Genomic DNA, 27,413 nt, shown 5'->3' on the forward strand with positions numbered 1-27,413 from the left:
TCTCTGACACAAAGTGTTTTTAATAAAGAAACAAGTCTAATGCAGCAAAGCTGCCATTTTAGAGAGGGGGCTGTTGTGCTAAGATGTGGAAGAGCCGGGGGACAGAGTGACATTGCTTTCACTTGAGCCCCAGCATCTTGAGGCCGCTCTGCACCTTCTGTGCCTTCCACCTCATCAGCTTGATACACGAGAGGCTGGCGTGCATGAGGCGGTCATAGCGGAAGACCATCTTGTAGAAGACATCAGTAGCCAGGTCACCCGTGGGGTCTGCGTGCTTGAGCGCAGTCAGTGGGGTGTAGATGGGGTTAGTTTGGTGACGGAAGGGTGGTACTTCAGCCAGGATGACTTTTAGGAGATGCTGAGGAAAGAGAAAAGGCAAAGAAATGGGAATATAAAGTATAAAGAGAGATTAAAAAAAGGTGTCAGTACAGGCCGCCCATGCTCGCACCGTTACACCCCATATGCCCTCCTACATCCCCACTTCGGGCATGTAGAGGTAAATTGGCGAGGCTCTGTATGAGTGTGTGCATGACTAGGCTGGTTGGTTCCTGCCTTGACCCACTCCTGCCAGAACAGACTGTGGCCCACTCCACCCTGAAGGAGACTAAGTGGGTCTGTGAATGGAGGAATAGTGTAGTCGGCAGGACTCCATCCTGGGCACAGACTACATCAAGGACCAGTTTCATGGGGCAGAACCTCATATAAGATCTAGCACATTTAGATCTAACCCAGTGGATGCTGTAATATTATTGAGCAGGGGGCCATGTCTAAACATACATCTAGTTGAGAAGCATGAGCTTTAAGCGTGAACAACGCATGAATTTAGCATGTAATTTGTAAATGTTATTAAACAACATACCTGCGAGTGTAAAGTCACACTTTTTAAAATAATATTACAGAACGTACCTTCATAAGAATACAGTTCAACTAGTCAGTCAGTCAGTGTCCAACCCGCTTTATCCTAATACAGGGTCATGGGGGTTTGCTAGAGCCAATCCCAGCCAGCACTGGGCAGGAACAAATTCCCAAGCAGGGCGCCAGCCTATCGCAGGGCACACACACACGTACACAACCACCCACCCACACACCAGGGACAATTTTAGGAACGCCAATGCTCCTAACCTGCATGTCTTTGGACTGTGGGAGGAAACCAGAGCTCCCGGAGGAAACCCACGCAGACACGGGGAGAACATGCATACTCCACGCAGGGAGGACCCAGGAAGTGAACCCAGGTCTCCTTACTGCATGGCAGCATCGTTACCACTGCGCCACCGTGCCGCCCACAGTTTAACCAGTGGTGTTCCTAATTTAACTGATTATTAAAATGATTGAACAACCTCTAGCTTCATCTTCTTAAGTTATTTCCCATTTCAGTTTTCTAACAGTCTGTGTTCCAGCTGATGGGTGGACCAATTGGCCCTGCAGTGTTCTCTATGCTCATTTGGCTCTGAGTGTGGGTGTGTGTGTGTGTGTGTGTGTACACAAACTGAACTATTCAGTTTAGCGATGGGGCTTGAAGGTCATCGCCTGTATTAAATTGAAGTCCACCTGTTGTTGTTGGTTTTGTTTTCAATCGTGTGGTTCTCCTTCCAGTTTGAGCTTTTCCCTGTTGTGGCCAATGCAGCACACACTAGTGAAGAGGCACGTAAAGTCCGGGACCATTAAAGATGGAAATACGCTTTTGCTTTCTTGGTTTTCTTTGAGGTGCTCACTTCCTTTACTGGACTATCATGCAAGGAGAATGCACAAGGTGAGGACTGTCTGACTACTCACCATACTTTTCTGGACAGAGCTTAACCCTGTCACACACGTGCACATGGGGGGCAGTTTACAGGCTCAAATAGTGCTATTCATCAGCCAGACCGGGCCTTGGCAGCTCTCACCTGATCCTCTCTCATCCTTTTTCTCAGCAGTTCAGCTGAAGGCTCTGCCACTCAGTGACATCACCACCAGTCCACCTACTAACATCACTTAACCCTGATGACATCACTTCCAGTAAACAGGAATTCACCTTTCTGCCACATCAGTTCCTGTTCTGGCCACCCTGACTCCACCTCTTCCACCTATCCACCATACTTCTAGAGCAGACTCACCCTGTTAGTTCAGTTCAGTTGGGAACTCCGATCTCTAAAGATGTGCTTCTCTTATTTTGCTAATTTTTCAGTATATGAGGTGGTCATCCCCAAACCTTTCTCTTATCTGCTGCCTTATTTTTTACCACAGCCCCTTGAGAGACTGATCCACATTGACCAGTCCTTTCTTCCTCCTTGATAGACACTTGGTCAATCAGCATAGGGTCAACCCACTTAGGACAGGCTTGAAAATCCCTCACCAATAAGGGGCAAGTCCCTCTAGATAATAAGATGTATTTTTTCTGAACTGACGTATCTCAGTACAAAAATCTCTGTATTGACCAAACTTCTGGGAAGACCCCCACAAATAATCTAGGAAGGTTCAACTCATTTTAAACAAGCCTGACCCCTAGAGAAAGACCTTGCCACCCTGTAAGGACCCCCCTTCAGAATAGTTCTGACACTCCATGTGGACAAGCTGAGCCCACTTTGGACAGACCTGTTCCCTTCTGGAGAGACCCCCGCTACCTCTTCAATGGTCCAGCTTCAACAACAACAACATTTATTTATATAGCACGTTTTCATACAAATGACGTAGCTCAAAGTGCTTTACAGGATGAAGAAATACATCTTCATGATACATCTGACACCTCATCTGGACAGGCTGAGCCCTCCTTCAGAGATGCATGACCCCCATGGGGAGACTCGGCCACCACACTTCAAAGGCATGCCTGACACCTCAACTGGATGGGCTGAGCCCACTTGCTTCCCTCTGGGCAGAACCACCTGCCTCTTTAATGGTCCACTTCCTGGAGAGACATGACAAAGTACTGGACAGACAACCCCTTACCCCCCCCCCCCCCCCCACCCATTCAGATGTACCTTCCTACCCTCCCAGCTAAAATGACCAACTTTGCAGGGTAACCTACCTGCCCAAACTTTCTAGATAGACATGACTCCTACTGAACCACCACTTTGGACAGACCTGCTCCCTTCTGGAGAGACCCCCGGTGCCTCTTTGAAGGACCACCTTCAGGATAGATCTGACACCTCATCTGGACAGGCTGAGCCCTCCTTCAGAGAGGTCTGACCCCCATGGAGAGACTCAGCCACCATACTGCAAAGCACGCCTGACACCTAATCTGGATGGGCAGAGCCCACTTTGGACAGACCTGCTCCCCTCTGGACAGACCGACTTGCCTCTTTTATGGTTCACCTCCTGGAAAGACTGGACAAACCCCCCCCCCCCCCCATATCCAAACCCACGCACACACACCCTTTCAGATGTACCTTCCCACCCGCCCGACTATAATGACCAATTTGGAAGGGTAACCTACCTGCCCGACCTTTTTAGATAGACGTGACTCCCACTGAACCACCACTTTGTACAGGCGCCCATCATCTGACTGGCCCATCATGGTGAATTCCTTTCCACAAACTTCACTGTCCCCATTTTCCTTTTTTCTCTTTTTCGGTTTTAATCTCTGCACTTGAGATCGGCCTTCGACTGTTTGAGACATTTTTTTTTCTTCTTCATGCCTTAAGTTGTTTGTGATTGTTCCATATGCATTGTGGAACTGAACCACAATTTCTACTAAAAGTTTCAGAATCTTCTGATTTTGTTTTTTTTGAAACGCGGCCCGGCCTGAACTGAGGTACCCACAAGCCGTAATGCAGGTGTCGGAAACATTTCTTTTGGGCACCGTTTGTATTGATACAAACATTTCTCATTTTTTCCACTCTTTGCTTGAGAGAGGCCATGAAAGAAGACCAAGAAGAAGAAGAAGAAGCAACTTGTCACTCCATGTCATCATTTCATTCAATGAACCTCCAACCTTTTGGTTTCGGAAATATGGAGCCATGGGCTGAGCGGCCACCCAAAGTGGCTCAAAAATGAGTCACCGGAGCCTTCAGTTTCCTGGCAGTAAACAGATGAAGTAAAGGTGTAGCGCCATCAACCTCACAAAACAATGTAGGTGGGTAGGAGGAGGTGGAGGAGGACTAGCAGAAGAAGTGTCATGCTTAGCAGTCATATTGTCACGTGTGCAGTGAAATGTCTGGCTGTTGCCATGATACACAAAAATGTATTAAAATGCAGAACTTAATAGAACCCACCAGTCAGTACCTGGCAGTAGGCCGACTAGGGGGGCTTTATGATCGGGAACTTAGGGACAACATTAAGAGGATTACGTTGTCAGGTCTGCTGGTAGCACTGCATTCTGATGTATTATTTGGCTAAACATACAGCCATGTGCCAGTGGTGAGCTGGTGAGGGGTTGGCACTGAGCTGCACTTAGCTTATGTGTATACACTGATGAGCCAAAACATAATGACCCCCTGCCTAAAATGCTACTCTGTGGACCACCAAAGCTATTCTGACCCAGTGAAGATGTTCTGTGCTGTTTTTAGCAGCTGATCCTCTAACTGTGCTGCACTCTGGACTTGTTGCTCCAACACATCCCACAGATTCTCAATTGAATTGAGTTCTGATGAATTTGGAGACCAGGACAACGCCTTGAACTCTTCATCACGTTCCTCAAACCATTCCTGAACAATCTGCGTAGTTTGGCGGGGTGCTTTGTCCTGCTGGGCTAGAAGATGCCACTTCTGCTGCCATGAATGGATGTACCTACTCCTCAGTGATGTTTAGGTAGGTGGTATGTGTCAAGATAACACCCACATGATCTCCCGGACCTATGCTTTCGCTGCAGAACATGGCCCAAAACATCCTATTCTCTCTACTGACTTGTCTTCTTCCCTAGTGTCTATCCTGGTGTCATCTCCTCCACAGGTAAACGACACATTGGTACCCAGTTGTCCTTGTGATGCAACAGTAAATGGGATCCATTTGGACCAGATGACTTTCTTCCATTGATCCACGGTCCAGTTCTGATGCTTGCATGTCCCTTGTAGGTGCTATTGGCGGTGGACAAGGGTTAGCATGGACACTATGCCTGGCCTGCAGCTGCACCCTCCCATATGCAGCAGGGCTCAAAGCACCGTGCGCCATGACACGTTACTCTTGCAACCACCATTTGTGGCACAGTAGGCCTTCTTCTGGTTTGTAGCCCCTATTGAGCCCTTGCATTCATAAGTTTTGGCCACCCAACACCCTGTTACTGGTTTGTGGTTTTTCCCTCCTCAGACCACCATACTCACAATGGCTAGCTGTAAGTATCCCACGTGCACTGCCGTTTGAGAAAAGCTCTGACCCAAATGTGTGACCCTCATCAAAGTCAGTCAGGTCTTTGCTCCCATCCATATCCTCTTCATTCAACATGTCGTCTTCAAGTACCTAATGTCAGCTAACCATCTAATACATCCTTGACCTTGGCATGTGCCATTGTTACAACTTAATTCGTTTCATTTGGGAGTGCCCCAAATGTTTTGACTCATAAGTGTATATATCTCTAGTGGCTTTAGGATGGTGCCCTCCATGAAAGGTGCTATATTGCTTAAGAAAGACAAGCAAGCTACAGTATCATCACACTGCTCTTGTCTCTTTCCTCCTACTCCGAGCACCCGTGCTGTGAAGTGCCAGCCATTTCCCATGAGGTGGCAAATGACAGTTGGCTCCACTGCTGCCAGACTGAGGTGGTGCCAGCTTTCTGTCTGCCAGCCCTGCGGTTTCACTCCTTCCCTGCGTGTTTTTCTTTTTTCCTTTGCTACTCGTCATCCCGAGATCTTCACTTTTAAACAGATGGGAAGTCGACTGTTAATGCTCACTGGAAGTGCCCCTGCCCCGTGCCTGATGCCACGATCAGCGCGATGGTAGAGTTCATAATGGAAAGGCTAACGTTACACTAATGGTGTGTTTGACAGAACTTTAACTTGACTTGGGTGAGCAACTGTTTGTAAACAGGATGTTAGCCAGGGTGGGCAGTGCATATGGAGGAGCAGTCTGTGTTCAGTTGAGAGTCACATAAATGTAAAAGCCAATGACTGTATAGTGCCATGACTATTAAATTAGACAAATGTTGTGCTCAGGCTAACTTTTAGTCAGCATGTCACTGTGTTTAGGCACGGGGTAACAAGAGTGACAAGTAACAAGAGCATCAATGAGTTGTCAATCGTCTGATTTTCTCATGATGCAGCCCTTTCTTTACTGTATGTAAGCTTGCTGTGTTGTGCCGTTTATACGACGTGTCAACAGCCACACCACCTGAGCTTCAGAAAAAGGTCATCCACCTAAAGCAGGGGTGTCAAACTCCAGGCCTGGAGGACTGCAGTGGCTGCAGGTCTTCATTCTAACCCCCCTCCTAAATCAGTGACCAGTTTTCACTTCTAATGAACTCCTTTTCCCTTCATTTTAATAGCCCTGTTTTTAAGGATTCACTCCTTTGAATTTATTATTTTTTTCATTAAATGACAACCAAACATAAATGAGACGTAAAGCAAGCCAACAGATGACCAATCTCTGAATTAGAAGCTGATTCATCCATCCATCCATTATCCAACCCGCTGAATCTGAACACAGGGGTCTGCTGGAGCCAATCCCAGCCAACACAGGGCACAAGGCAGGAACCAATCCCAGGCAGGGTGCCAACCCACCGCAGGACACACACAAACACACCCACACACCAAGCACACACTAGGGCCAATTTAGAATTGCCAATCCACCTAACCTGCATGTCTTTGGACTGTGGGAGGAAACCGGAGCGCCCGGAGGAAACCCACGCAGACATGGGGAGAACATGCAAACTCCACGCAGGGAGGACCTGGGAAGCAAACCCAGGTCCCCAGGTCTCCCAACTGCGAGGCAGCAGCGCTACCCACTGTGCCACCGTGCTACCCTAGAGCTGATACTTTCTGTTAATTTAACTTATTATTTCATTCCATGGCTTGATGCTGCTCTCATTCTGCCACAGTAGACATTTCCAAAACTGTTGAGTTTTCTGTTTTCTCTAAGAACACTGTCAAAATGTTTCAGTGACCTGAGAGATCAACCTTACTGAGAACTTCACCTTTCTTTATTTTCAGATCTCGTGTGATGGGAACAGGTGAGCTGGTCATGTGGCGGCTTGTTTTGTGTCTCATTATTGTTTGGCTGCTAGTTAAGGAAGCCTGAGTCAAGTTAATTAAAAATAAAGCAAAAGAAATCAATTAGCAGGAAAACCTGGCCACTAAAGAAGAAGATGGTTAGAATGAAAACCTGCAGCCACTGCGGCCCCCCAGGACTGGAGTTTGACACCCGTGACCTAAAGCTAAGCACGTTCAGGCCTGGATAGTACTTGGATGGGAGACCACCTAGGAAAAGCCTGAGTTGCAATGGGAAAAGGTGCTGGTGAGGCCGGTAGATGGCACTTACTCTGTGGTCTGTATGTGGATCCCAGTGTAGTGATGGGGATAGATAGATGTGATGGGGACACTATGCTTTAAAACTGGCACTGTCCTTCGGATGAGACATAAAACCGAGGTCCTGACTCTCTGTGTTCATCAAATATCTCTGGGAGTCTTTTTAAAAGTGTCACGTTTATCCCGATGTCTTGGCTAAATTGTCCTCCATGGCCTTGTCCATCCTGGCCCCTTAATCAGGCTCTGTCTCTGATTGGCTAATTATCTCTCACCTCTTCACCCCGCAATAGCTAATGTGTGGTGAGTGTACTGGTGCAGTAATGGCTGCTGTCACATCATCCAAGTGGGTGCTACACATTGGTGGTGTTTGAAGTGGCTCTCCTTTGTTTATGTAAAGCACTTTGAGTTACCTTTTATTGTTGTTGTTATTGAGTTATTATTTTTCATATTTCTATGTTTTGTTGATTTTATATGGGGTTGTGTAATTGTTTACTGTCCCTTTGAATGTAGTTATGATCCTTGTTCTTTGTTGCTGGAGCCCGAGGAGACAGGGCCACCCTAATGTCACCAATCCTGTGCCATCCCTCAGGCCATCCTGGTGGCATGGATTGTGGAATATCTTAAAGACTCAGTATGTGTGTCTTGGGAACTGCACGTCTGACATTGTGGTCAGCAGCACAGGAGCGCCACAGGGGACTGTACTTTCTCCGGTCCTGTTCAGCCTATATACATCGGACTTCCAACACAACTCGGAGTCCTGCCACGTGCAAAAGTTCGCTGACGACACTGCTATCGTGGGCTGCATCAGGAGTGGGCAGGAGGAGGAGTATAGGGACCTAATCAATGACTTTGTTAAATGGTGCGACTCAAACCACCTACACCTGAACACCAGCAAAACCAAGGAGCTGGTGGTGGATTTTAGGAGGCCCAGACCCCTCATGGACCCCGTGATCATCAGAGGTGACTGTGTGCAGAGGGTGCAGACCTATAAATACCTGGGAGTGCAGCTGGATGATAAATTAGACTGGACTGCCAATACTGATGCTCTGTGTAAGAATGGACAGAGCCGGTTATACTTCCTTAGAAGGCTGGCGTCCTTCAACATCTGCAATAAGATGCTGCAGATGTTCTATCAGACGGTTGTGGCGAGCGCCCTCTTCTACGCAGTGGTGTGCTGGGGAGGCAGCATTAAGAAGAAGGACGCCTCACGCCTGGACAAACTGGTGAGGAAGGCAGGCTCTATTGTAGGCATGGAGCTGGACAGTTTAACATCTGTGGCAGAGCGACGGGTGCTCAGCAGGCTCCTATCAATTATGGAGAATCCACTGCATCCACTAAAGAGTGTCATCTGCAGACAGAGGAGCAGCTTCAGCGACAGACTGCTGTCACTGTCCTGCTCCACTGACAGACTAAGAAGATCGTTCCTCCCCCAAACTATGTGACTCTTCAATTCCACCTGGGGGGTAAACGTTAACATTATACAAAGTTATTGTCTGTTTTTACCTGCATTATTATCAATCTTTAATTTAATATTATTTATTGTATCAGTATGCTGCTGCTGGAGTATGTGAATTTCCCCTTGGGATTAATAAAGTATCTATCTATCTATCTATCTATCTATCTATCTATCTATCTATCTATCTATCTATCTATCTATCTATCTATCTATCTATCTATCTAAGTAAACTGGATAAGAAGGCTCAGAAGTTGGGAATCATTTTTTGAAGTTTTCTATAAATATCACTGTTTCATGCAGGGGTTTCTGGATAGATAGATAGATAGATAGATAGATAGATAGATAGATAGATAGATAGATAGATAGATAGATAGATAGATAGATAGATAGATAGATAGATAGATAGATATGAAAGGCATTATATAATAGATAGATATGAAAAGCACTAGATAGATAGATAGATAGATAGATAGATAGATAGATAGATAGATAGATAGATAGATAGATAGATAGATATGAAAGGCATTATATAATAGATAGATAGATATGAAAAGCACTAGATAGATAGATAGATAGATAGATAGATCGATAGATAGATAGATAGATAGATAGATAGATAGATAGATAGATAGATAGATAGATAGATAGATAGATAGATAGATAGATAGATAGATAGATAGATAGATAGACTCAATGGATGGCCCCATACACTTCCTAACCATGGTGGCTCCCAGTGCTGATGGTGTAACCAGGAAGGCTCTGTGCAGTGTAACTTGTGTGGTCCTCCGGTAGGACCCTAGTGTGACAGTGAGAACCCCCACAACAATGTGAGATTGGTAGCAGGCCTCATCATGAGAGTAGTTCAAAGCAACTAAAGGATGGCGCACGAAAAACCAAACCATCTCCAACTCCAACGTTGATGTATGTTTCTTAGCCCGTACACGAAACGAAAGATATGCAATACAAAAATCTGTAATTACTGGTTAGAGGAGGTGCTGGAAATGATTTCCTTGTGCGTCAATACACTTTTCTGCACACCGCACCATATTGTCATAGACGTGACGCAACTCAGCTGCTTCAATTTTTCCAGTTTTATTCCAAATATTGTCCTTCAGTTCCTCTAATGTCTTTGGATTATTGACACACACTTTTCCATTCAGATTAACCCACAGGTAAAAGTCGCAAGTGGATAGGTCCGGTGATCTTGGTGGTCACAAACCTTTGCTGACAGTTCGTTCCTCTGTCAAGATGTTGTGAATTTGAGAAAGTGACTCGCGAGAAGTGTGACATGTCGCTCCATCCTGTTGAAAGATGGCGTACTTGCGCTCTTCGGAGGTCAATTGTGTTGCAGAGAAAACATCTTCTGGATCACTTTGACGCACATCTATACCCACTGGCTCACAGCTTCTTTACTAATGCACAGTTGGGGCTGCTGACCCCGTCGTCCACGATTGCGACGGCACCCGCTTGTATAACAGCTCGAGCCAGCCAGTCGGAGACGGTTTGGCTTTTCGTGCGCCACCCTGTAGAATAACACCCATCCACTGAGTCCTAATTTAGTGTGTGCTTTTTAAATGTTTATTCAAAGCGACTTACTGGACTAGGCCACAATTCGTAACAAGTGTTTAAGTAGTTGGAGCACAGGCAGGGTAAATGACTCGACATACTGAAAATCGGGGGCAGGAATTAAACCAGCAAACCTTGGGATTTAAAGCCCATGGCCTCTCTGTGATTGATATGACAGCCAGTGCAGCATGTAACCAGAGGGTCACCCACTACAGAAGCCTGTGGCCGTTGTGAAGTCCCCTGGGTGAACCTTAGTGCACCATGTTAGTTCTCACTCACCATTCACTGCTATCGTTACACTCTTATCTCACTCAGAGTTTCCCACTACCCCTTTGCTTACCTCAGCAATATCGTCCGGCTTCTGCCCCAAGCTGTTGAAGATGGCTTTGGAGTTGTTGAGGTACATATTTGTGAACATTTCGGCAGTCACGGGGTCCGTACCCGAGTAATCCCCTCGGGCAGCTTCTTCGTAAGCTTTCATCTCAAACTCTGTGACCACCGGGCCGGGCTCGATGAGGCTGATGCTGCAGATTAAAGAGGCAAAGGCAGAGAGACAGCCGTGTTTGACCGACTCACTCCACTCGGCCATGAGAAGTGGTGCGGACGGTTAGCTGGAACACTTACTAGACATTGAACTTAAGAGCTTGAATGATGAGGCTTTCACAGAAGCCCTCAACTGCAAATTTGGAAGCCGTGTACACATCATTGAACATGATTCCTAGAAAAAAATAAGATAATTACATTTAAAAACTTCTCTATGACATTGTATATAGAGCCATATGTAATAATATAAGATATGTTACATAATGTACAGTGGATTCAGAAAGTATTCAGATCCCCAGAGCAGGAAAATCAACCAACATGAGGTAAACTCTGCCAGCAATAGAGCACTGGGGATTTAGCAAAATAATTCAATAAGTGCACACGATATACAGTGCATTCAGAAAGTATTCGCACCCCTTTACTTTCTGCACCCTTTATTGTGTTGTGGATTTCATTTTAAATGGATGCCATTTTTGCCCCTCAATCTATGTTCAATAATCCATAATGACAAAGGTTTGCAAAGGTATTACAAATCAAAAACTGGAATCTCTCATTCAAAGAAGTATTAAGACCCTTTGCTGTGGCACTCCAAATTGTGAGGTCCATCCTCTTTGCTTTATTTCACCTTGAGATATGTTAAGAACTTGATTGGGGTCCATCTGTGGCAAAGTGAATTGACTGCATGTCATCTGGAAAGGCACACATGGACCTGTGTGTAGAAGGTCCATTAATTTACACATCATGCCAGGACAAAAACCAAGATGTGAAGTCCAAGGAACTCTCTGTGGACCTCCACAATCAAACTGTGGTGAGGCAGAAATCAGGGCAAGGGGATTAAACCATCTCTGAAGCTTTGAGTGTGCCCAGGATGACAGTGAAGTGGAAGATGTTTGGAACCACCCGGAGCCTTCCTAGAGTTGGCCATCTGGCTAAAATGAGAAACCAGGCAAGAAGGACTTTGGTCAGGGAGGTTGCCAAGAACCCAACGGTCACTCTAACAGAGCTTCAGAAGTCATCTGCTGAGATGTGAGAATCAGTTTGAAGAACCACCATATTAGCAGCTCCCCAACAATCAGATTTTAATGGTAGAGGGGTTAGATGGAGGCCTCTCTTGAGTAAAAGGCATATGGTAGTTGTAAGGACTCTGAGACCATAAGGATAAAGATTCTCTGGTTTGATGACACAAAAATTGAACTCAGGGCAGAACTCCAAGCACTATGTCTGGTGACGACCAGTAGTGCTCATCACCTGCCTAATACCATACCAACAGTGAAGCATCAGCATCATACTATGGTATGTGGGTACTTCGTATGGCAGGAACAAGGAAGACTGGTCAGAGATAAGAGAGAGACTAATGCAGTCAAACACAGAGAGGTCCTTGAAGAAATCCTGCTCCAGAATGCATGTGACCTCACACCTTTTGGCATGACAGTGACCCAATACATACAGCCAAAACAACACTGGCATGGCTTCAGGACAAATCTGTGACTGTCCTTGATTGTCCCTGCCAAAGCCCAGACTTAAACCCCATAGAACTGAAGATGGCAGATTACAGACGCTTCCCATCCAATTTAACAAAGCGTGTCAGGATCTGCTGGGAAGAATGAGAGAAACTCACCAAATTCAGGTGAGCAACGCTTGTAGAGACTCCAAACTGGGATTACTTGCCAAAGGGTCCTTCTACAAGGTGCAGACTTAAGGGCCTGAATGCTTACAGAATTATAGAAATGAGAGAGTTCAGTTTTTGATTTTTGATGAATTTGCAAACCTTTCTGAAAACATGTGTTCACTTTGGCATTATGGGTTATTGAGTGCACATTGATGGGTCAAAATGGAAAATGTATCCAACACAATGAAGTGTCCAGAAAATGAAGGTGGTCTGAATATTTTCTGAATCCACTGCATGTTGTAGCAGTGTTCTTCAAATTGCCCACAACTCCCAGCAGTCCTGGCAGTATTAATAATTAAGTGGTCTTTTTATAAAGGAACCAAAGAGAAGCTGAGGAGATTTCAACCATCTGTCTGTATTTGTTTCCACGCATTACACCCTACAACCATAACCACCATGGATTATATTGTCTGTCTGGATGCATGTGCTATCCTGGGCCCGCATGTCTATGTGGCTTCATCTTGGTTCATCTGGGGAGCACTCCAATCCTCACGCTACAACTGGAACCTGGTAGAACAAAACTTTACATTTCCTTCAGAGGGCAGCTCACAAGGGGTTTCGTTCACCAAACCATTGTCATCTGCACCTGCTGTACTGGATTGTGTTGGACTTTAGCATTCATGTTAATTGTTTGCTGAGAAGTCTCTGTTGTTTTGTTCAGTTTCATGTATGTAGTGTTTATGAATAATTATCGTTGTCAGGGGATTGGGAGGGGCTTTTGTGTACACGTTCTTTGGTTGTGGTTTTTTTTGCCTTTTGTATTTGTTGAATATATACTTTATTATCTTTATTATATGTTTATTATTGATTGATTCATTGAGCCGCTTATCAGTGTGAGAGCATGTGTGTGCTGGGTCAAGGCTGGGTGTGTTCCTGGGGTCCCAGTAATAAAATAAATAAATCACCGTATTTGGATGGGGTGAATCATAGCATCCTCACGATTGCTAAAATGTAAAGGGAGAAGATGAGTCATGTATCTTAAAAAAGTTTTTATTCCTAAGCTTTCAACCCACCTACCCACCTACCCCCCTCCTCATTTGCTATAAGTTGCTTTTGAATCCTGTATGTCTAATCATTTTCCTCTAATGATGACTCCTGGTAGGGGTTGAAACGTTAGGAATAAAAATCTATTTTAAGATATGTGACTAATCTTCTCCCTTTGTGGATTTCTGCCTACATATATGCAAGCTGTTTCACAGACCTACACTTATATACAGTATATATATATATATATATATATATATTTACATAGTGGCCTGCAGGGGGCGGACATCTCCCCAAACCCGACACAGACAGCCACAGGTCACAAGTTCAGCACACACGATTTTTATTTTTTCTTGTGGGAAACGCTCTCCCTCATTTCCCAACTGCTCAGCACAGTTCAAAGCACAATAAAACAACACTAAGCACACTTTTCCTTTCCTTTTTTTTCTTTCTCTTTCTTTCCTTCCAACTCCACTGCTTCTCAGCGAGCTTCATCTCCCTTCCTCCCAACTCTGATTCATGAAATGAAATTGGGCGGCTCCCTTAATGCTGCCCCTGGGAACACTCCAGGTGGTCCATTAGCATGTTCCAGAAGTACTCCCAGGTGTGATGGAAGCCCGACATTGTAGGGCTCTGCAGCCTCCACAACTCCCCATTGAACCCAACAGGGCTGCAGTGAACTCCAATTCCCAGCATGCTCTGCGGGAATCCATAGTTCCACAACAACACAGGTGGGCTGCCTTCTAGCGCCCCAGAGAACATGCTCTCTACCCTGGTCCATCCATCCCTCTGGCTGTCCGCAGTAATAAATATTGTCACACATGTGCTCATGGGAGACAACTAAAAGGCCGGAATGAGAGTACTGTATATACTTGCGGATAAGTTGGGACTTGATTTTATGGTATAATTTCTGGTATTTTATAATGTCAGTCATATAAGTCGAATGTGGAAAACTCACACTATTGGTCTAAGAGATTATGATATGCTAACCCCCACCTGAGAGAGTCACCACGGAGCACACAGCCTTTTTTTACTATGTGGATACGGCCATGCGCTATATCAGCGGGTGCTCCTAACCTCTCTCTCTCTCTATTGTTCCTACGTGACCACACGGTGATACCCAAACTATTCCGAAGCGACGTTTGTACAGTTTTGTGTTTTTTGTATCTCACACCATCTTACACCTTTATTGTAAGAACGTCCCTTATCTACGATGGAACGTTCAATCAGAAGAAAATATGAAGCTGGTTTTAAATTAAATGTCGTTGAAGTGGCGAAAGAAATCGGTAACTACGCTGTTGTAACAAAATTCGATGCGTCTAAGAAACTGGTGCGAGATTGGAGAAGCAAGAAGATGTAAAAAAACCAAAAAAAATTTAAGTGTCACATTTTTGAATGGGCATATAAGTCGCGGTCTGATTTTATGATTGATTTTTCGGATTTCAAGAGCCGACTTATACGCGAGTATACTGTATACAGTAATTCCATGCCAGACCAGGGGGTGGCAGAGTGCAGTAACTCTTTCTCTCACTTCTCTGCAGACCAGTTAGGGGAAATTCTGCCTGGCCCCGATGATGTCTCATTTCCGGCCCCTATTGATGACATCACTTCCTCCGCTCGCCCTTTAAACCACCATCTTTGTGACAAGCAAGTCAGTTCTGTTCTGGACTCTGATCTGTACACTTCAGTACACTTATTCATTTAATTTGCAGCCAGTAAATAATATATGGGTGGCTGCCCCAAAGCTTTTTTTGGGTTTTGTCGATTTTTGTGACAATATATACATATATAAATCAGTGTTTCTCAACACTATTGAGCCATGGGTTACTGTCATTGGGTGTGTGAGAAGGATGCGGTTGGTCATGATGAGCCCTCTAAACGACTGTCAGCATTGCGTGCTATTTATTCCTCTGTTTTTATCTGTGCTCATCTCATGGAGGTTGGGGGGGGGGCGGTCTCAGGGTTTTATTTTCATGCTTATTTTAACAAACGGGGCAAGTTGTGGGTTATGCATAAACTTAAAAGTGGTCACGAGACCATAAAGATTGAGAAATTTAATTTATAAGGTGTAATATCATATACTATATAACATATATCATGTTTGTGTGTGTCCTGTGGTGGGTTGGCACCCTGCCCGGGATTGGTTCCCTGCCTTGTGCCCTGTGTTGGCTGGGATTGGCTCCAGCAGACCCCCGTGACCCTGTGTTCGGATTCAGTGGGTTGGAAAATGGATGGATGTATGCCATATAATACATAATGTAATTCATACTATACAGTATAATGTCTTTTTATTTTCCTAACCTGCTTATCCTGAGCAGTGTCATGGGGCAACTGTCCCAGTAAGGCAAGAACAATCACTTGATAGGGCGCCCGTCCATCACAGGGTGAATGCAAATGCACGCACACACACACACACACAGACACACACACAGACACACGTTTGGGGCCAAGTTAGCCATGCCAGTCCATCCAACCTGCTTGTCTTTGGACTGTGGAAGAAAACTGGAGAACCTTTAGGAAATCCACACTGACACGGGGAGAACATGCAAACTCCACACAGGGAGCATCCGGGACTTGAACCCTGGTCTGCTTGTTGTGGGACAACCACTGTTGCCAGCATGCTACCTGTATTATAATATCTACTGCACCATAAATAATACATAATGTATGTAATGTAATGAAATGTCGGTGTCTGTGCCATACTTTGCTGTGTAATCTCTGTGTGAATCATTTGGCCCTGTAGATTCCTGCCACTCACCACCATCCCTCTCACCTTGGAGTCCCATTACACTGCTGATGACGACGATGTGTCCGCACTTCCTCTTCTTCATGTCGGGGTACACTTCCTTAATCATTCTCACCACTCCAAAGAAGTTTGTCTCAAAGACCACCTTCATCTCCTCAATGGTCTGACACTCGATGGGTCCGATCATTCCAACCCCTGCATTGTTAACTGAAAGGACAGGAGAGAGAGACAGAATGAGGGTCAGCAGGAGGCACACTTTGATTGACCTCACCTGGGGTACAGAAGAGCCGCAGGTGATACGAGGTCACCTGACATCTGTCCGGGTGTCATTGCAATGGCAAGTGCTACAGATTCAGAGCTGCTGAATAGAAGTTTAATGCAATTTCACTTTTGGGGCTCTAAAAACAGCAGGTGGTACAGGTTCACCTAGGAGTGCATCGGACTGCTGTGTTACAGCATCGTCTGGGGGTTTACCTGAAGAATAGGTGTTACAGACCCACCACAATAATACATGTGACATATTTAAGGTCTGCCTCTGCTCGGGGACATTACAACAACAGGTGTCACCGGCTCACTGGGAGAGCCACCAGAAGACCAGGCATTCATTACCTGGAGGGGCTTCAGAATAGCGCACTGCAGCCAAATGTGTTACAAGCTCACCTGCCGAGGCGCCTCGGTGTTTTGAACAATGGAGCCGTTTTCAATCATTTGGATGAGCACTGAGCCGAGTTGTTCAAAAGACTTGAAGTCTCCGACGCCTTTGAGAAATTCCTGCCAAAGCTCTCTGCACTGCACCATCTGCTGGCCAAAAGCTCAACTGCACCTTGTTGTCATTGGGCAGCTGCTTTCAGTGTCTGCTGTTCTGTCTGCAAACTGGAGGCCTGTCCTTCCAGGCTGTTCATTTAATTTCATTTTATTTTGGGGCACTTTTTAATTCATCTAAATTTATGAAGTTAGTTTTGCATTCTCTTCATTTTTGTTTCTTTATGTTAGCACCGTTTTGTTGCAGTATGGTCATTTTAAAATCAATTCTTATTTTATATAGCACCTTTCTTAGACTCTGCAACCTTGTAATGAAATAAGTGGAGTCACTAGATGAATGGGTGGATGAAAGCAGCGCATAATCTTAAAATGCTTCACATATCAAAAATAAAATTCAGTCGTCTATCCATTCATTTACTAATTCCCACTTCTCCATCCTTGGCCAAAGGGAGTAGGCATCTTTCTGGGTATGAAGCAGGAGGCAACCCTGGAAGGGACAGAAGTTCATCGCAGGGCACACTCACATGAACAGACTTGGTAAATGAATAAGCTCAATAATGAATCTAACAATGAAGTAGTTATCTTAGCAACACAATTATGGGATGTGGGAGTCCATGGAAACCCCGAGGATGTGTAAGCTACGCCAAGATGGTGAACAGACTGGGAGGCAGTGGCTCGGTGCTAAACAAGTCAGACAAAGAGCGATGGCCGACGCGGAGGCCGCTAATTCTGATTGACGAATTGGCTGTCGTAAAAGGCAGCAGGTGTGTTGCAGATGAGAAGATTTATAAACCCACCTGTCGTTGACTCCTCAACTCCGGCCTGTAGACCAAATTCTCACCTGCCACCCTTTTCTACTTGAATCACGTAAGTGTTGTAATTTGTCTTTCATGCCCAACCTAACATTCTTGCCCACCTACCCGTCTAGTCATCCCTGGATCCAGACCAAAATGAAAAGGGAGCATCATAAATACTTTTTGGGTGTTTCATGGTGTAATAATGTACCAAAATTTCAACCAGTGACAATACATCCAGTGACAGTACACCTACCAGCATGGGTGGGTTTAGGGGCTTAGCCTGGCTGAATAAATTCCTGCGTCTAGCATTTCACAGTCAGGAATGACTCAACTATTATACCCTCATGTTTAATAGGATTTGCTGCTGTGCCACCCTAAATCAGACTCTGTACCCCCTAGGCGAGGTGACAGGTGCCATCCTGGATTTTGAGCTAATTTTCTGAACCGAGAGGCTGGCAAAAAAATAAAAAAATAAATAAAAAACAAATGTAAAGCTCCAAGAGGTGGGCATCGGCCTGCTGCAGACTGAGGTGCCAGCGAGTTGGGCTTCTAATGATTTTAATTGGCATTGTGAAAAAGTAAGTACAGCCCATGAAACTATTTGATCTTCATTTGAATGGTATCTACAGATAAAGGTGATGTACAGTAATTGGAAAAACAGTGAAAAGCCTACTTTGCAATCACTTATTCAATAAAAACAAACAGCTGTTTCTGTCTGTGGAAAAAGGAACCAAACCCCACCACCCAGCTGTAACAGCTGGCATTGCCTCCTCAGGTTGGCGTGTCCTTTACCTGTTAGGTCGTCTCTCATATCGACTGCTAGTTTTTCTTACTCCTTCTTGTACAATTCTCTCAAGCTGTGTGATGTTTGAGGGGTGTTGGCCTGTTTCAAAATCCCACCCCAGCCCCATTAAATGGGGATTCACATCTGCGCTTTGACTTGGCCAATCCAGAACCCTCCATTTCTTTCTTTTTGAATTTGCTATTAGGTGTAGGGTCAATGTCATGTTGCCAGAATGACTTCTGGTTGAGCTTTAGTCTTCTGACTGGCGGCCTCACGTTATCCTCAAGCAATGAAGAATTCTTAGGGGATTCAATGATGGTGAGCTGCCCAGCGCTTGACACAGCAACGTGGCCCTAAACCAGAACATTTCCCTCCACAGTGCTTTACAGTTGGTGTCAGGTTCTTCCGGTCTTTCCTCCAAATAGGTCTTCTGGTAACTCTGGCCAAGTAACTCTTATCTTTGCCTTGTCAGTGCAGAGCACATTGTTCTAGAAGTCCTGGTCATTGCACTGATGTTCTTTCTAATTTCCTGCTGGGCACATCTCCTGCATGGATCCAATTTGGGCCCCCTCTGTCCAATGGTAGACTCACCCACTTTGACATCAGCAGTGGTAAGAGCAGCCTGGAGGTCCTGTGAAGATATTCTGGCCTACTTAGACGCTGTCAGCATTTTGCTTTCTGATGTCTTCAAATGAGTGTCTGCTTATAATTCCAAGAACTCAACTTAAAAGAAGTGGTGAGGCAGGCGGCCTTCTGCTGTTCTGCACCTAAAATCTGGAATAGCTGACTGATAGAAATTCGCCAGGCTAATACGGTGGAGCACTTTATCAAACTGCTAACAACCCCATTATTTTAACATGGCTTTCTCATAGCTTCATTTTAGTGTAATCCTGATATTTTGTATATGCATTCAATTATCATTTTTTTCATGGCTCCACTATCCACATTAACCCCTGTTTTCTCTGCTGTTCTTTTTCCGGTTTTCTGTGGTGGCGATCAGGGCACACTGTGCAGTCCCTACATTGATGGATTGAAGGCCAGAGGTCCACGTGACCATCATCGTCTAATTCTTCCAAATGAAGCCTGAAAACCATGAGGACTGATTAAGATCCCTACTCTCTCTTCTGTTTCCTTTTCCGGTGTCCTGTTGGTGGTGGCGTGCGCCACCACCATCTACCCAAAGCACCATGATGTTCCAACAATGATGGATGGATTAAAAGCCAGAAGTCTGTATGACCATCAGCATCAAGTGACTCCGTGAGAACCCGAACTACAAAGAGGACTATTTCATTTATGTTAGGTAGAATGCCCAGAGGGGACTGGGCGGTCTCGTGGCCTGGAACCCCTACAGATTTTATTTTTTTCTCCAGCTTTCTGGAGTTTTTTTTTGTTTTTTCTGTCCACCCTGGCCATCGGACCTTACTCCTTTCTATGTTCACTAATGTTGTCTTATTTTAATTTTGTATTTTGTCTTTTATTTTTCTTTTCTTCATTATGTAAAGCACTTTGAGCTACTTTTTGTATGAAAATGTGCTATATAAATAAATGTTGTTGTTTGTTGTTGATGTCAGGGGGGTGGGTGGTCTCGTGGTCTCGGAACTCCTGCAGATTTTATTTTATTTTTTTCTCCAGCCCCAGTTTTTTTTTTTTGTTTTGTTTTTTCTGTCCTCCTGGCCCTCAGACCTTACTTTATTCTTTGTTACTTAGTATTGTCTAATCATATTTTTATATTTTTCTTTTTTCTTTATTCATCTTGTAAAGCACTTTGAGTGACATCATTTGTATGAAAACGTGCCACAGAAATAAATGTTGTTGTTGTTGTTAGAATGAAGTTGCAGGTGTGGTGTTGACCTGGATAAGTCGGCAGTTGTTTGAAGTCTTCTCCACTTGTAGATGATCCTCTAGACGGTGGAATGGTTGATTTCCTATTGTTTGGAGATCTTCACAGACTCCTAGGCACGCTTTCCTAAGGTCTCAGAGAGCTCTTTCAGCCTCAGCATGGTGATAAGACACACGTCAAGAACAAAGAGCAAACCGAAGTGAATGTCTGAGCTTTAAATAAGGAAGGTTCAGATAAGATCCTCTCTCATTTATCTGTTCTGATCCTCTGCACCTGATTCTAATTTGAAGCATTTGACTTGGAGGGTGGGGTGGGGCACTTACTTTTTCCACATGTGACATTTGCATTTACGCTTACTTAAATTATTTAACAGACTACAAAATGTAAATGTCGCCATTTATTTGATATATTACTTCACCTTTACCTAAAGATATTGTTTAAATGAATGTCAAATCTTGAAATGTTCACCTAAGATAAAAAAGAAAAAAACATTTCAGGGGGTGTACTTACTTTTTCACAGGACTGTAATTCTTCATGTGTGTGTTTTTCTTTGTCAAATTAATGATAATGGAAGCACCCTTTAATGACTAAGGATAGTTTGGTCTAATGTGAATCTTTCTTTCTTTCTTTCTTTCTTTCTTTCTTTCTTTCTTTCTTTCTTTCTTTCTTTCTTTCTTTCTTTCTTGGACTTTTTTCGTCCACTAGCCTACTCTGGGACACACCAAGGATGTCGATATGCCGGTCTGGGATGCTGTCGATGCACTCTTGAATAGACTTCTCGTCACACACGTCCAGCTGTTTGATCTCCAGGGTCCGGTTCAGTGTGTCCCCCGCAGTCTCCTCCAGCTTGTCCCTCTTGTTTAGATTTCTCATGGTGGCAATCACTGAGAGAGAGAGAGAGAAGAGCACAAAGGAAGGTTATAACAGGTGTGATGGACGGCCATGGATCCTGCCCGGACGGGACGCCCTTTCCAAGAGAAGACCGGGGGAATGGGCATACTGCCAGGAGTACCTCCCCCGGCACACGAGAGGGCAGCCCCCTTGGTTTACATCAGGGCCATGGAATTGGAGCTTTGAAGCTCAACCCAGTGGGGGTCCGTGGCCACCGCCAGGGGGCACCTGGACAGCTCCAGATTCTGGACATGCAGCACATCTGCCACACCTGGAAGTGCTGCCGGATGTTCATCAAGGGACACATGAAGCACTTCCAGGTGCACTATAATGGAGGCCGTCTCACTCCATTCCTCAGCGAGAGTTGGGAGGAGGAGGACGAAGCTTGGGAAGAAAGGAGTAGAGGAGAGTCGGGAAGAGAAGAACTGAGTATTGTTTTGGAGCACTGTGTTATGTGCAGGATATTAGTTTAGTAATAAACATGTGTGTTTGGACATATGGTGTCTGTCTATCTGTGTCCAGGGCCTGGCTTTCTACACAGGGTACAGGCAGACAGTTAGTTGAGAAGGTGACTGTTTTCCATTCCGCGGCAGCCTGCAGGATGTGCCCCCATATTGACTCCCCCAGACGGCCCTGTTCCATCTGGCTTACCCAGTGCGTGGTGTTGTGCCGCTTCTGCTGCTGACCTCGAAGGTCTGCAGGATGTCAACCTGAAATGTGCACACCTGGACCTACATTGGGCTCCAAGCCTCCTCCTTCTTCTTTCAGTGACATCTCCCTCCATTTTCTCTTTCAGAGAGGCACATTTACATGCTGGCCTCAACGGTCTGCTGGCCAGATGTGCTGTGAATTCCTCCCTAGATGAGATAAAACTTCTCAAACCCACCCACAAAAGCGCCTTGCCCCCTGCACCCCCATTGCATTGTGCATATGAACATGAGGAGATGGCTCACATCAGTGCCCAGGGCACCCACAAGCTTACACACCCACATCCAGACCAAGGCTAAACTGTGATCACTGCCCAGTGGGATCTGCTCAGGGGTCTAAATCCTGGCCGCCCCATTCTACAGTAACAACACATACATGGAGATATCATTACTCCGAGCTCTAGTGGAATCTTCATATATAATACGCTACCATGGCTGTCCGTATGTCTGTCCAGGATTTTAAATCACCTGTAGCTCGCAAACTATTTGACCGATTGACCTGAAATTTGTACACATATGCTACGTGACGTCTACTATCCGCTTTCGGGGTGATGATTGACCTCCAAGGTTATTCACCTTTATATTTTTATTTTATTTTATTGTAGAATCAACTCTCGACAGAGGCCAGCAGGGCGGCTGTGTGGCACATGCGTATGGGCACCATTCTCATCCCCTACCACCTTTGCCGTCACTTCCCCTACCTCTTCATATCTTAAATCATTCTTGAGGCAGATTGAAGACTTGTGGCTGGGGAAAAGGACGTATGGGCATCACTGTTGAGAATGTTGTCCCACAAGACCCGGGGGATGGAAAATGAATGAATGAATGCTACTTTTGTTAATTATCTGTTTTTGTTTTCTGTGCCTGTGTTATGTGCCTTGTGTCTTACCGGTATGGGTGGTTGCTCAAGAGGTGGGACCACCTGCCCATCGTCGCCAGGGAATGCCCGCAGCCCTATAAAGGTAAGTGTTTCCCACAGTTCCTGGCAGTTCATTCAAATTCACTAGGGAGTCAGTGATTGTTCTTGCGTTTCCACTGTGCTTTTGTGATTTTGTTTGGAGATTTGACTTTGTTTCTGGATTCTATTTTGGTACTTTGTTCTCCTTGGATTGCCTTTTCCTTTTCAGGAAATTCCTTTTGCCTTTTGTACTCCATGGTGCTTTTCTTTTACGCATCAGAACATTTTTGTAAAAACCAACCTTTTATTTTATAAAGAGCCCGTGTTTTATTTTGCCCTTATATCTGGCCGGAGTTTTACAGTAAATCCCCTCCTTGTGGGCATTTTGGAGAATTGTGAAACTCTCTTTGTGCTTTGGAACTCCAAGTTCATAACAAAAGAAAGGCAGAAAATCGAGGTCAAAAGAAATAGCAAGGCTCAAAAAATTTCAACATGAAATCAAGAAAACCAGAATTAAGGGGAATTCATAATCGGAAAACATTTAAATAACATTTTTTTAGAGAAAAAATATTTTTTACTCCATATAAAAATGCATTTAACTATTATATTAAAATTACACCATGATTTTACATTGGCATAAGAAATAAATGTTACCTATCTTCGCTGTGGTGGTCAATGTGTTAAACAGCAGCCAAAAATTCAAAACACTACCAGGTACTATTGACTTAGAGGAGGAGGTCAGTCTTCGGAACCAGAACTTCAGGAACGTAACATCTGTTTAAATCTCACACAACAACTTACTTGTGTTGTCTGAGCTAAAAGCAGGTGTGCACATGAATGGGCATTGTGCTGGCCTACTGCTCCATTCAGGTGTGCCTCCTGGTTTTTGACAGGTGTTGGCTGGGAGAGACCCTGAACTTGGATTAACCAGGCTTGAGAATGTTGTCTCGTCTTTCTCTTATACGTAGTGTGTAAGTGTGTCATGGCTGGATTTTGAGCTCCAGCATTGCTCTTGCAGGTATAAAGCTAATGAGCTAGACCTCAAAAACCCAGAAACAAATGGTTATGGTGAGAAAAAGATTTTTCAGAAATACGTGTTTCTAAAATGGCATCCCCCACTTGTTGGTGCTGTGGCCGCTTCTCTTCCTTATAAACAGTTGATAAATGATCTGGATATAACAATATAAACAACAAGCAGGTCAAGTCAGCAGATGATACAAGCCTACTGTAGATGGTGGATATTCTAGAATCATCTGAATTACTGTAGAAGGACCTGGACAGAATACAGGCTTGGGCAGATTTGTGGTAGATGGAATTTTATTTAAGTAAATAAGTAATACGCATAAGTAATACGGTATTAATCTTTTGTGACTGTGGAATGTTTGTCTGCCGGAAGGTGAAGATTTACAAGTCTGTTGTCCTCCTGGTTGCCCTGCCCTGAATGAATCAGAATATTGGCCATTGGCAACAAAGCACGAAAAAGTCCTTCATTTGATGGAGATGTGAATCCTAAAATGGTCACTGGGCCTCCTCTGGGACGGACCGTGTCCTGAACGAAGACGCCCACAAATTAATGGAAGTCATATCAATAGTTGACAAGTTGAAGGAGGCAAGGCTGTGATGGTCTGGCCATGTGAATTGGAGCAATGAGGATTCAGTTGTGTAAATGGCACTACACCTTAACCCTCAGGGATGAAGAACACAGGGACGGACAAAGAAACTAGGCCTCGACTGGCTTAAGGAAGATGTGCAATGCTTGGGGGCCACCCCTGGGGACACTATGGATCAACTCAGGTGGAGGCGGCTCTGTAGAAGAGTGGATCCTGCAACTACTTGGAACAAACACTAGCAACACTAGTGACAGTGGAGTGAAACTAATCGGATGTTATGTTATAAATCGCGATGTACAAGTCAAAGGTGGTTATGCTTAAGATAGATTATGAGGCCTCATCTGGGGGTACACCCTGTCCTGAACAAAGACGTTCAAAAATTGGGTTTCAAAGATGGGTCAAAAGCTGACAAGCTGAAGAAGGCAAGGCTATGATGGTATGGCCATGTGAGGTGGAGCAAGGAGGGTTCAGTTGTGTGAATGGCACCATGCCTTAACCCCCAGGGATGAAGAACACGGGGATGAACAAATAAATTAAGCCTTGACTGACATAAAGAAGATATGAATGCAATGCATCGGAGGTTACCCCTGGGGACACTTTGGATCCACCCAAGTGAAGGCGGCTGTGTAGAAGAGCGGACCCTGCAACTGCACAGAACAAAGGCTAGCTATGTCCAGACAGTGGAGCGAAGGTAATCAGATGTCAGGTTATAAATCACAGCATATACGGCACGAGGCAAAAGTGGTTATGCTTCAGTTAGATAACACAGTTGTAAAGCCTCACCTGGAGTACTGTGTGCAGTTTTGATCTCTGGGCTACAAAAAAAAAGACTGAATCCCAACCCTAGAAAAAGTCAGTAGAAGAGCAGCTACGCTGATTCCAGCAATGAGAGGTACAAGGAAAGACTGAAGGAAATGAATCTTTTCAGTGAAGTCGAGCAATGATTAAGAAGAGACATGTTTGAAGGGTTCAGAATGATGAAAGTCATTAATATGGTGTCTCCAAGACGTTACTTTACAATGAGTTAATTGACAAGAACACCGGAACACAGATGGAAATTTATTAAGGGCAAAATTGGAACAGATGACGGAACGCTGTTTTTCACATGAAGAATCCCAGACACATGAAATCAATCAGTAAGTAGTGTGGTCAAGTGCAAGGCCTTTGATGACCTTCAAACTCGTCTCAATATTAGGTGGATAGGATTGATGAGCTTGTTAGGCCGAATGACCTTTTCTTGTCACAATTGTTCCAATGTTCAAAAAAAAAAAGGGAGAGGAATGCCCAGCTGGCCAGGAGCAAAGCATTCCTTTAGTTCAGATTTATTGTCATAGTGAAATGTCTCCTCAGAATTGAAACAGTGCTATAATAACAGCAAAAGACACCAAAAATGCAAGTGCATGTATAGAAAGCAACACAATATACAACACTAGCTGTGCTACCCATCCAAGATGGGTTAAAATCGAAATAATCAACATAGACCTCATTGTTAATGTTTCTATTTTGTAATGCATGCAATACTAAAATGCATAGAATTTGCCATTCCAACAGATGATGCATCACAAACATTTCTATTAATAAAATGCTTTACTATAAATTTTGGTGACGCTATGCATATGTCAATGTTATATGCCATTTGGTATGGAATTTGTGAAAGTAGTGTTGATGTTTGCCATGCACCATTTGTTGGAATGACAAATGCAAAGCATTGTATTACTTCAGATGCTTGTGATGTGCCATCTGTTGGAATGACAGAGACATAGCAACCCGCTGGACACACACAGATGTACAGACACTTATCCTTTTATTAAGGTGGATATATTCTATATACATGTAGGCAAGAACATGTGCAGTATTTGTTGCTATGTTTGACCACATCCGAGGATCAATTTCCCATCGCTCACTGTGACTGTTACCCTTTACAAGAAAGCAAACAGCATGTACCTTTGAAGCGGTGCTGGGGGTCCCTGGCAAGCGTCACCGCCGTGGTGAGTCCAATTCCCGAGGAGCATCCTGTGATGAGGACCACCTTCTGTGCCATTGGTCACTTCTTGTGCACTAAGCTCTTGCTCACAACACAATGCCAAGTTCCAAAGACAATTTTCAGGCTTCTGCCCGTCTTTAAAGCCTTCCTTTTGGATTAGCTCACTCCAAATCAGATTTCTAAGTACTTAAGCTAGCTTTCTAACCACCTTATCTATAATCTCGTGAACACAGGGATAATCTGCAGGCTGGCGAGGGACAAAACAAACCACACAAGTAAGGGGCAAACAAAGTGGTAGCAGATTGGTTTGACTTGCACTTTGCCCTGTAGCAAGAGATTAGCCATTACAAAAGCCCTCACGTTGGCATCCAGTGGAGCCAAATGGCCATCATGTCTCAGGAAAAAAACAAAAAAAAAGACATAAAGCAAATCTCCCATCACCTTCGGAGTGAACTCTTTAACCTGCATTGGGAGCCTTGATGCCATGCCTTTTGTGCCGTATAAAGCACCTTTCACAGTCAGAATGTTCATCAGTCAAACAGTTTACAAATGAGGGGGTATCTGCAAGCCTGCAAGCTTCACTATGGAAAAGACTCACAGATCTGACATCAAAAATTAGTTCAGCTTTGCCTACTGTGTGATCTTGGCCACTTTGCAGTGCCTCCTTTATCTACTACAGGTAGAAGAAGTCAGTGTGTTAAACCCAAAAACTAAATTGGGGCCGAATAAGGTGAGACCATAAACAGAAAATCACCAAAACTGCAATAAACGGGGCCTCCACTAGGAGCATCACGTGCAGGACTCCTGAC

General features: G+C 44.6%; 1 protein-coding gene across 1 annotated transcript; it reads right to left on the reverse strand.

Moving 5' to 3' along the window:
- On the reverse strand, positions 1-27,142 carry LOC114664893 (retinol dehydrogenase 8-like). The gene is made up of 6 exons (XM_028819194.2): positions 26,565-27,142; positions 21,237-21,398; positions 16,359-16,538; positions 11,014-11,107; positions 10,730-10,913; positions 1-358 (listed from the first exon to the last, which is right to left on the reverse strand). Exons 1-6 carry the CDS (start codon positions 26,659-26,661, stop codon positions 119-121), a joined length of 957 nt encoding a protein of 318 aa, XP_028675027.1. The 5' UTR covers positions 26,662-27,142; the 3' UTR covers positions 1-118.
- Positions 27,143-27,413: the final 271 nt, after the last annotated feature.

This window comes from Erpetoichthys calabaricus, chromosome 14, assembly GCF_900747795.2.
Source record: "Erpetoichthys calabaricus chromosome 14, fErpCal1.3, whole genome shotgun sequence".
NCBI classification, from domain to species: domain Eukaryota; kingdom Metazoa; phylum Chordata; class Cladistia; order Polypteriformes; family Polypteridae; genus Erpetoichthys; species Erpetoichthys calabaricus.